At 35.2% G+C, this 12174-nt stretch overlaps 1 protein-coding gene across 7 annotated transcripts in view; it reads left to right on the top strand.

Moving 5' to 3' along the window:
• Positions 1-10470, top strand: part of LHX9 (LIM homeobox 9) — a 57510-nt gene extending 47040 nt beyond the window's left edge. For 2 of the 7 annotated variants that reach the window (XM_083156877.1, XM_083156876.1), the window contains exons 5-6: positions 441-637; positions 9411-10470. In XM_083156877.1, the coding sequence (XP_083013003.1) occupies positions 441-637; positions 9411-9467 (254 nt within the window). In that variant the 3' untranslated portion in view covers positions 9468-10470. Of the gene's footprint in view, positions 1-440; positions 638-1409; positions 3569-9071; positions 9201-9410 lie in introns of those variants that run through there. The other 5 variants (XM_083156872.1, XM_083156873.1, XR_014454427.1 and 2 more) reach the window with 4 other exon arrangements.
• Positions 10471-12174: the final 1704 nt, after the last annotated feature.

Genomic DNA, 12174 nt, shown 5'->3' with positions numbered 1-12174 from the left:
TTGATTTGGTGCTTTTGGGTGTGGATTGACAGCCTGATAGTCAGGATTCTGATGGTCAGTATACAGACATCGGAATCCCGACCACCTGTACTCCGACAGGGGGCTGAGCGTAAAGAAGCCCCTTGCGGTTTAGCTGCGCTCACCATTCTGCAGGCTTGGTGGCTCACTGCACTCCCCACAGGTTCTATTCTCCCTCGTGGGGGTCCTGGACTGTCGGGCCGAAATCCGGCACCCGTTGTTTTAACACTGCACTTCAACTGGATCGACTGGCAATAACCAACGTGGTGTGAAATGGGTTTATATATCAACTATGATGAAGTATGGCTAGCCTTAAAATCTGGTAGTGTGCCTTGATGACTGTGGTTGAAAGACTGTTTTAGCACCTGAAAGGGAGGGGAGAAAAACAAAAATTTTCATCAGTTCCCTGACTTTCTTTGCAGGTTGCAATGAGAATGATACAGATTTGGACAGAGACCAGTCATATCCTCAGTCTCAGAAAACAAAACGTATGCGTACCTCCTTCAAGCATCACCAGCTCCGCACCATGAAGTCGTATTTTGCCATAAACCATAATCCAGATGCAAAGGATTTGAAGCAATTGGCTCAAAAAACAGGATTAACCAAAAGGGTCCTCCAGGTGAGCATCTGTTTCTCTTTTTAATATAAAAAACATATAGTATAATACCCTGATATAAATAATTTCCCCTTCTTTTATTGAATGTGTCAGGACTGATGCTAGCTTGATGACCGTTTTAGTTAGAAAAACTCCTTATATATGAATATGCATAGTAATAAAGTGCAAGCAAAAAGAGAATTATATTTAGACTTAGGGAGCATTATTAATGTGTCTTGTAACTAAATGAAAACAGTGTCATACAATAGCAGTATATTTCGAATCTTTTCCTTAGCCACTGTATTATATAAACATTAGATATACTCATTCATTACTTTCCATTGAATGGCCTTATAATGGGATGTTTGCCTTATGTTAGAGGCAACTTTAAATTTGAATCCTGTTACTCATTTGAAGAGCTGAGTTATCGCTCAATGTAACATTACTCCACTTGCTGAATGGAGGTTGTGGAACTAATGCAATGAAATCAACCTCATTCCTCTGTAGCCATTTTCCTTAGATTGGATAGCAACCAAAATAATTACAGTCACAGCAACTTATCTTATCTTTTAAATAGGGCACAAAAGGCAAACCAGTGTTTTTCAAAGCATTAGAAAATAAATGCTCATGTGTCAAGTCTCTTGAATGTGATTTTTATTGTAGAAGGGTTGAACCTTGTAGTTATTATTTTGTGTAACATAAAAGTCTTTTAATTAAATAAAAAAGCACACCCAGTTAATAATCTGGGTAAAACATAAATAATCGGTAAAAGGAATGCCCTGGGATTGGTTTGCAGGTTTGGTTTCAAAATGCACGGGCGAAATTCAGAAGGAATCTTTTACGTCAGGAGAATGGGGGAGGCGATAAGGTTGAAGGTCCCTCTCTCAGCGCTCCAGCATCTGCGGACAGTGCTTCATTAACACCAACCGGTGCCGCTTCAACATTATCAGACCTCACCAGCCCCTCCCTCAATGTCGGGGGTTCCGTAACCCCAAACATGGACACCCATGAGTCTGGAAGCCCTACTCAAACGACCCTCACCAATCTTTTTTAACACATACTAAGACTCTTCTTCTGCTGTCTCTTCTTTTTTTCCGTTACAATACTGTGCATTTTTTTACCCTCTTTTTGAAATGAACGTACAGAACGTTTTAAAAGAAAAAGGATGCATTCAACAGCAACTCAGTGAATTTATCACAACATAAAAGCATTTGTTGTGTGCTATCTTTGTCGCCTGAACAATGTATACAGTAATCATCACAGTGGCACATGGATGGATGTTCTGTAGGGCAAAGGAAAGAAATGTGCAGGACGTGGGCAATCTTTTATATTTCATTGTGCACTATATTGTCAATGATTCATTCATGAAATATATCAGTCTTAATTCAGTGCTGGAACCTGGTGCAGTTATGTAGTGTTCCTCTATAGAGGTTAACTGAGACCGTCCTCTTATCCACTGCACCAATTTCTTTTTCTTCACTGTGATCTTCATTGACAGGTTAATTTTGGCTTTATCACTATGACTGCCCAATTATCACTGTCACTGTCATTTTATTTAAAACAGTTATTTTGGAACAGTCTGACTAATTCCAAATAAATTACAGCACTTAAAACATTTCTTGGGGTTTCACTGATTCAAAAGTTCCTAACACTATCTTATGTCATTTTAATATATTGTCTTCAATGGAAATACATGCCTGTCCTCTGTTTCTTCTTCTTTTCAGCCTGTACCAATGTGCCCATCCACATTTTTTAAATGCAGAGTAGCCATTTTCTCTTGCTGCTGTTCTGCCTGTTGGTTACCAACAGGCAAAGAACAGAATCAGAGAAGCTAAGAAAACACAAATTGTTAATCATTTTATTTTTCAGTCACAATCAATAAATCTGAGGTAAGATTTAAATGTACACATGCTTATAAGTGCCTCTAAGAAATTATATTCTACTTATTTCCATCACCTCAAAAAAATAAAAATAATAATGAAAAAGTCAGAAAAAGCATGGAATTAAATGACAGTATTTCCATTTGACACAGCAATATCTTCAAGATGACATTTACAAGGTTTTCAGTGAATTGAAAAAGTAAATGTTCTGAATGTTCAAAATGCTGAGGGACTCAAAGATGTCATAAAGTTGCTAAACAAAAATTTGCAATTCCCTTTGTGAATGTTGGCTTCTTGGAAGAAGTGTTGGGAGATTCTATACCTAAACCACCCAGATTGTAGGTATTAGTAGATTAAAAGAAAAAACAATCTTATGAATTATCACTGCCAACTTTGATTGTTTATACAGCATTTTGAAATTTAGCCAAGAAAATTAATTGGCTAAAAGTTGGCAAATTGTCAACATTTGTGCATTTGAAATTTCTAGATTTTCATACCAATAAATTTATACAAGTAAAAAAAAATCTGTTATCTGATATCAATTTTCTTGTTTGATTTTTCATAAGGACAATATAAAATGAAGCACTAAAAAATGTAAATTGTTCATTACTGCATTAATTGAGCCAGGAGCAGTTATATGGTGCCAGAGCAGAATAAATACATTCTGTCTACACCATTATAAAAGTGCTGTTTCTTAAGTTTACAAAATGACCACAGCTGAAGTGATGGGGTCCAAAGACTTTACTGGTTACACAAAAATAAAAAGATGGTTCAAATGTTTTTTTTAAACAATAAGTTTTCAAATACAAGATTAGATTTAGCAATGGATGGACGGTACTTCTTTCCTAGCATGGCCACACCGATTTGTATCGGGGTGATAGTTTCGGAAAAATCGCGTCGGTCGCATCGCATGCGACCAAATCGCATGCGATGCGACCGGCGTGATCGACCCAATTTTTACATTGAATCAAATGTGAATAGGGCCCCTGGGACCCTATTTTACATTGGATTCAATATAAAGTATTCCCCAGACCCCCAATTTTACCCCCTCAACGGCACCCCATGATTGACGCCAACCCGAAGCGTGGCGAGCGCAGCGAGCCCGCGTGGGGCGGCGGTGCGCGTCCTCCGACCTTTTCATACCCCTACTATCCACGTCGGCGTGGAGTTGAGAATATAAAGTGTGGCGAGCGCAGCGAGCCACCGAGCCCGAAGCGTGGCGAGCGGATGCGTATAACTTCACAGGTATACGCGTCCCCTTGCGGGGCTCGCTGTGCTCGCCACGCTTCGGACTTGGTGGCTCGCTGCGCTCGCCACACTTTATATTCTCAACTCCACGCCGACGTGGATAGTAGGGGTATGAAAAGGTCGGAGGACGCGCACCGCCGCCTCTCGCCACGCTTCGGGTTGGCATCAATCATGGGGTGCCGCTCACAATGGGGTTGCCTAACTTTTTAACCATGACGGGGCCATATACAATGTGAAATGGGTCATATTGGCAAATTTAACATTGTTTCCTATGTAAAATGGACTTAATCAAGTCCATCTCATCTTGTGCCATTATAATGGCACAAGACCGACGCGATGCTCCCGATTTCAATGTTAAAAATATTTTAACATTGAAGCCTATGGCCAAATCGCGTCCATCGCGTTGGTCGTGTCGGGGGCCATGTTAATGCACGCGACCGACGCGATGCCCCCGATTTTGCCTTTGCCGGCAAAATGGACCTGATTTCAAAGGAAATCGGGTCCATCGCGTCCATCGTGTACCTTAACTTTAAGGTACACGATGGACGCGATTGTGGCTGTGCTAGGAAACAAGTACTGGATGGACTTCTAGATGCCCCAAATTTAGAGAAAACTTGCTTGCAATGAAAATCAAAAAACAAAAAAAACAGGAAATCTCCACAAGACTAGGTCAGTAGATAAATGTTAAATGGCAACTCCTTGGACTAAGAGTAATGGTAAGCAGCTCTCTAAGATGTCAGACTATCATTTCAGTAGATCCAACCAACAAATGTGGTTTACATTTACAGTATGTCCACGGATGGAAGTTTACAAGTACTGTACATGTGGCTATAAATAAAGTAAAGTTCATAACATTACACTAGTATAAGTTGCATATGATGCTACAACCAGATTGGGTAAATTAACACAACATAGATTCATACACAATCCTGCATTAAAGTTTATACCAAAATATCAAGAATAGTATAGTGCTAAGCATCAATATCCCAATTACCTGTGCAATCATTTTAATACAGAATTCCATTTTGGGATTTGCCATTTAATCTTTCTTTGTAGATCTAGTTCTGTGTTGGATGGATGGAAAGATTGCAAGCATGGTTAACTTCTACTGTAACTAAATTTGCTGATTTCAACAAAAAAAGGTTCACCTGTTAAAAAATACTACCAAATTTAAAATGAAAATGTTGGTATATGAAAAATGTACTTGCAACATTCAACAATATATTATAGGAGATCCAGTAACTTGCAAGAGCTATACAATATTTGAATAAAGCCTTGATTGCAAGGGAATATCTTTTTTTTGTGCAGTCTCAATTGGATTTCAGAACCTCTGTTTACAGATGTGACAGGAAGCAACACATTTTCCAAAATTGCAGACATCTATAGGGACAAACAAACTAAACATATTGGAGATAATTTATAAAAATGATGCAAAGAAAAAATATGGAAAATATTCCCCCAGATTCTACATTTCTTTTACAATTTGGTAAATAAAAAAAATGTATTATTGTTATTGGTGAAAAAAAAACTCTTTGTCCAGGTGGGGAATAATTTTTATGTATATTTGTGAATGTTCACAGTTTAATATTAAGTACTTTATCAACTTGCATTTTTTGTCTAGTGGCCTTACAAGTAAATACTAATAATTACCAGACAAGACATCCAAACACTATAGGTTTTCATACTTTTTTATTATTATTAAAGCTCTTATGGTGCACTGCAGTCTCTGTTGTCTGCAAATTAAATTGTGTCCAAGCAAACTAATTTATTGAGTTTTGGAAATGGCTAATTCAGTCATTCCAAATGTCAAAGTACTTAACTTGGCAGTGGAATTATAATCATATATATATTTTCTGATGTAATCCATACTTTATTTTACTTTATTTACATTGCTGCTCATCAAAAGTAATGTAATTATTACTTTTTACTCTATAAGTGCTACCTGTGGATATTAATTAATTTATCATATTTTGGAGAAAACATTTCCAAATATTTAAAAACAACTAGAAAAGTTGATATTTTATTAAAAAAAGACATATTTAATTGTAAGAAACAATCTTGATTGTACATATCCAGAAAATTACACTTAAATCATGTTTTAGTATCTATTTTTGCAGGTTAGATGGAAATAAGCAAAATATGATTTATGAGAAAGCTGTTTTGTGAAAAGTAAGCTTTTTTCATTGATTTTCTTTGAATTTATTAATAATCAGATTGTACCAGACAAACATTAAGTATTTCTAATATATAATATTTTTGTTACTTTTGTATAAAATATGTAATGTGCAAATGGTCATTTATTAATGTTTCCATATTAGATGTGGGTAAGATAAAAAAAACAATATCCTGTTATTTTTATTGTATCTTGTGAATTAATTACAATTACACATTGAAAGCACCATGTCAATAAATATTTGAAGTGAAAATTGATTGAATTTCTGAAGCTTGGGATTTTTTAAATCAAAAACTATGAAGTATTGTCAAATCACATTTCAATAAAAAAAAAAAAAAAACATTTTATTATTTGTTTTAAATTAAAATTTAAATACCTTATTGCAAAAGTCTTGAAGATACTGAAGTAATGCAAAAAACTGGTATTCACTAGCTCATTGCTTTTTTTTTCTCCAAGATTAGTAATCACATCTCTATAAAGGATAATCTGATGATCTTCCACATGACATCCCCATTTTCTCTAAAAATGGTGCTATTTAAAAATTCTATTTCATCCAGGATGCAATAAAAAATATAGTATAATTGTACACATAAAGCAAGGAGATTAAATCCATGGATCTAAATAATCCATTGCCATTATCTAACATACTGAATTTAAGGCACATGCCTTTGACATCCATGAATGTTATTTTTTTATTCAATTAATGATTGTGTACCATTCTCTTAATCCATGTTTTGCTGGACAGAATAACGCTTTTGCACATTAAATTAGTGTTTTATGTTTAGGGGTTAACAAAAAAATCCTATCAAATAACGTGCTGCACTATAATAATAATGCTGTAAACAATTTATCATTATGAAACGCAAACCTTTTTGAATCATTACTAGAAGTCAATGTTGGACAAGAGGATGAACACCATATTGTGAATACTTAATAATGTGAGGTGGCCATTTTAAATTTGTAATATGATTGCTGTGCATAGTGCTTTTTTCTCACATTCGGGAACAATCAAATTATGGTAAATATATTCAAAATCATAGAATTCCAAAATCTTAGAAGTCAAAATTCTTTGGTATTTATTCTTTTTAATTAGTAGTGACATTAACTACATTTTTCTGTTATTCTTTTTCCTTAATTTACATCTGTATTTCAATTTAATGAAGAAACTACACTTTTCTGTTACTCCCATATTGAATTTCATAAGTGATTCCTTACAACTTGCATTTTTCAAAATTTGAAACTCAAAGTCTTTCTCTTTTCTTTAAACTCTCCAATTATTATGGCTAAATATAGATTAATTTGCATTAGAAGGCTTCTCTGAAAATTGATTCATATTGCTCAGGGTTCTTGCAGTAATAGTGTTTGAAAGTGAAAGTATCTTTTCTCCAGTGGAAAAAATATATTGATAAATCCATACTTATGAAGAGCTATAGTAACCCTTAAATCATTATTTGATAAATTATGTTATGTTATTATACACTGTTATTGAAATGTAACTTTCAAGCACTAAATATGATTGGCCACATCCAGTATTCAAAATGTAATGATTGTCCATTTACACCTAGTCTGTACAATAGTAAACATAATGAAATCAATATTTTACATAATGTAACTTACATAGACTACCTTCATCTGACTGCATCAGTGGCTTACTGATCTTTGTGCATCAAAAAAATTTACAAATGAAAGATGGCAATCTCTATATAATATATCATCAATATATTAGCATAATTCTGTATATACATATTTGTGTTTTTTTTCCAGACACCATTTTTAACCCAGTCTATATATCCTGCCTTTATAAAGATGAATTAAACTTCTTTATTGGGGTTGAATCTCAGTTTTATAAGTGCCTTACTGTACTTTCAAGTACTTTGTGAAAATCAGGATGAATTTGTGTTGTTTGTTAAACTGTTTGAATTCCCTTTTGACAATTCAATAGTTTTGTATGGTTATTTCTTATTTCTGAGTTAAAAAAAAATATAAAGTCAGTCTTTTCAATAATTAGTTTTGAGAGAGAGAGTTTACATTCAGCTGGTCAGTTGGATAGAAATTGAATGACCTTATATATACATCTTCGTATTTCAGTATAGTATGTGGTAGAGAACAAATGTCCATGTTTTATTTTATTTTTTTGTTTATAAAAAAATGCATTGTATAGAACTTTTCCCTTTGAATATTTATGGACCAAACCTTTGTGAAATCTGATTAAAATTATGTGAATAAACTATTTGCATTCAGTGGACTTTAATGTATATTTCCTATTGCACTTTGCTCTTTGAATTCAGAACATTTTTAAAACAGCTAAAATGTAATTAGAACACCTATCAATTTATATTTACACAATATTTGCTTTCACAATACACAACCTGGTGTTTTTAGATTTACATTAAGAATGAGGTTAAATTCTTTGCAATGTGTCACCATGATGTTCTGGGTAAAATAAGATAGACTAACATCACTAATTCTTTTTGCACACCTCGTGGGAAAATTACTGATGTTACTGGCAAAAAAGTGTCCTTTTTGGCAGGCATTTCAGATCTATCACACAGAATATACTCTAACCCTAATAACCATTTGACATAGTCAAAACTGGACACCAATAAAGGTATGGAAATATAAGTCTCATGTAACAAAAATGTGCTTCAAATTAATTTAAGAAAAATGTGTTGCATAAGGTTTTGTGATAACCTAAACTTTTTGAGAGATAAAAAGAAAAGCTGATGATTTTAAGAAGTTAATGTTAGAGGATTGCAGCTATGGGATACATGTGTTTTAAATGATCTCACAATGAAAGTAGTTATGCACAAAATTAGAAATTATTGAGAATGAAAGATACTTTATTAGTGACCTTTTTTGGAGGCTACAGAAGATGCTTGAAAATTGTTACTTTAGCCAATGACTTGATAATTTAACGCTTAATCAGAATACATATATTTTCTTTTTTATACCCAGTCATTCTGATATACCTTTCAGATGAACTAAACCCAAAGTGGAGATTGTCTTATTAAAATTACAGAACTGCAATGTTTAGTTATAAAATAATTCTGAAGTTGTTTACTGTATGCTGCCATGTTTCTCTGAAAGTATGTTCAAACAAACTGCACTGTGTATGCTAATGTAGCCTTTAATTCTTCTTTTCCATGTTTACTTATAGCACATATGGCACCAAGAAATGTTCAAGTAAAAAGCTCTATTGTTATTTTCTTCATTTCATTAAGCACAGTAAGATGCTTACAACTTTGAGAGAAATACTCATGGCAGCTGCCAGTCAGCAAATACTGATGTAAGTCAGTATATTTTACCCATATTTCACTTACATATATTAACAGATATTTTGATTAAAAAAAAATAGGTAATTTTTAAAATTTTGGGTTTAGTTCCATTTTTAATAGGAGTCTAAGACATATTCAAATAATAATTAAATAAAATTGCTTACCCCGTTAGTGCCAGGTTGCTCTGTAGTTTAATACATTTTTGCTATGATTTTTTTCAGGGAGAACAATGTTCGGGGTTTAACAGCCATACAACCCGGCGTTTGAAAATTCCCTAAAGTATTTAAAGAAGGGGAAAAGTTTGATCGGAAAACCTACTGCAGTGAAGACAAAGACAAAATTAGCCAAAAATAATAAAAAAAAACAATACATATATATATAAACAAAAACGAAAACTCTGTCATTTTTTGAATGTTGAGAATTGCTCTTTTCTTTTTTTTTTCCTCAAATGTATAGTTGGCTGATAACGATTATAATGTTGTGCCCTACTCAGACAGGCATAACACTTTTCAATTTATCAGTTTCATTTTCAAGATTCATAGACTCATTTAGAACACCATAAAATATGTATATACACAATTGAGCAACCTGGCATTAATGAATCCTATACAGTTTTGAATGCAAACTTTATTAATGATTTGCCTGAATAAAAGCACAAAAAAATTTGTTGATATAAATGTAAAAGAAAATTCTTTATAACATGCTTGCAAATATGTATTCTGAAAAAATGTGATTTATCCACGATATCTGTTAATTTTTTTTCTAATATTTTCCTTTTAAGGGCCAGTCCCATGTAGCAATATTTATCATTAGTGTGTTATATTCTGTTGTAAGAAACAATAAATAAATCAATAAAGGCACATTCATTTGAATATGCAAAATAGCTATGATGTAGTTGATACTTTACAATCTGAAAATCATTTATTAAAAAAAATAACCATCATTGTAAATTAGTTTATTTTCACAAAATAAGATGTATTAAGTAATTCCAAGGAATGTATATGTTTATGTGATTATTTAACAAATATTCCAAATTTTCAGATGAATATGTTAGCATATATAAAGTAGACAACAACAGTTTTTATTTTTTATTTTTGATCATTCTGCTATTAAAAGACTAAATAGGATTTTAAGTTAATAATAAAAGCAAACTACATGGGACGGCTCTATAAAACAGAAAAACAAAGTCTGCATGAAATTTGAATACACTTGTTCTCTATTTGTGTGAATACATTTCTTTGATGTTTGCTGAAAAATAAAGTTTTTCCATTAATTATTCAATGCAGATACAGTGTTTAATCATTAAGTATTACAATTTATGAAAACACCTTAGTACCGTTTAAGCAAGTAACAAGATGTAATTATACTTCACCTTGATATTTGAGATAATGTTGTTATATTTAGCCATGATTTGTCTTCTTTCACTCACTTTTTTGCGGTTTGCAAAGCACCAATTTTAAGATACAGTTTCACTATCCCGCAGTTTGAGAGTATAAATTTAAACCGCATACAATGACTCTCATTCTGGTTGACTTTCAAAGCAGCGGTTTGTCGATGCTTTGTGAGCCAACTAATGATGCCCGCCTGCACGTATGCCTGTCCCCTGCTGCCCACTGAATGTGCCCAGGACTGCAGAATTCCAAGGGCCTTTGAGCTAGGGTCAGTAGTGTTCACACAATCAGTGCGGTCAGGAAGAATTCTCTACCTGCTCCCCAGCCTGCAGCTAGACAGTGAATGGCTTTCAGTATGCTATTGGTGAATGACTGGAGCTATCCCCCAATCAAAGTGCAATCAAAGTGCTGACAGCCATTCGCTGAATAATAGCATGTAGAGAGATGAACTGCTGGAGGAGCATATTATGATTTCTTTCAATTGGTTTTGGTGGTGAGGGGCCCCAGTGCTTTGTTTTGCCATGGCCTAGTATGCTGTTAGGACTGCCTTGCTTGTGACTGTTTTTGGCCTTGCAGTAGTAATACTAAGTGTCAGCATGCACAAAGGCCCTGATTCTGGTTGACTTGGTAAGCTGTGAAGCTCGCTGCTTACTGAGTCCCAGAGGGACTGCCTCACCCCCCCCCCCCCCACTGCAGTGTCCCCCGCAACCATGCGAGGGGATGTGTCACAATTACACATCCCCTCGCATTTCCCAATGGTGGATAAATCATTCGATGGATGTTGACCATCAAATGATTTCTTCAGGCCATGCAAATATAAGTCAGTGGAGACTTAGATTTGCCGACTTCCAGTCGAAGACAGGGCGGACGGCTGACGTCAGCCACCTGCCTCTGGGACACCTTCTCCTACCCGCCATTCCATGGGAACACCCAGCGTTTTCATGGGGACGCCCATGAAATGCTGGGTGTTTTCATGGGTGACACCCGATTCCGCCGCCCCACCCCCCGGCCCGCATCGGTCCTTGCTAACGTATTGGCGACTATGCAAGTCACTGAGTCTGTTCGCCCAGGGAACCTGCACATGTGCATACTTCATTATGCACATGCGCAGATTAAAAACATTACTCCCCCATGTGAACGCGCAGGGAATGAATCAACCAAAATGACCACATAGCTCCCACTTCAATGCATGCTTTTTTTTTTTACAAAAGTAAAAAGGCTTGTGCCATTTCTGAATACATATTTAATATTTCCATAGATTAAATGGTACTCTTTACCTAGAAGGGCGCCCGTCGCGGGCATCGCGGGTACATTTATGTATGGCCGCGACTCGACCGACGCGATGCCCGCGATTTCCCATTGAAACCCATGTTAAACATGGAAATCGTGTCGGTCGCGTCGCGGCCGGCCATAAATGTACCCGCGATGCCCGCGACGCGATGCTCCCGATTTCCCATAGGAATCAATGTTAAAAGGCGCGATGGACCCGATTTTACTGTTAAATGGCTCAATGGACCCGATTTGGCCATAGAAATCAATGTTAAATGGGCCACAGAGCCCATTAACCCTTAAATGTCCCCCCCCAATTTTTAAC

Source organism: Crinia signifera, chromosome 8 (assembly GCF_055691185.1).
Source record: "Crinia signifera chromosome 8, ASM5569118v1, whole genome shotgun sequence".
NCBI lineage: Eukaryota > Metazoa > Chordata > Amphibia > Anura > Myobatrachidae > Crinia > Crinia signifera.
This window is presented reverse-complemented; position numbering and strand designations above follow the sequence as displayed.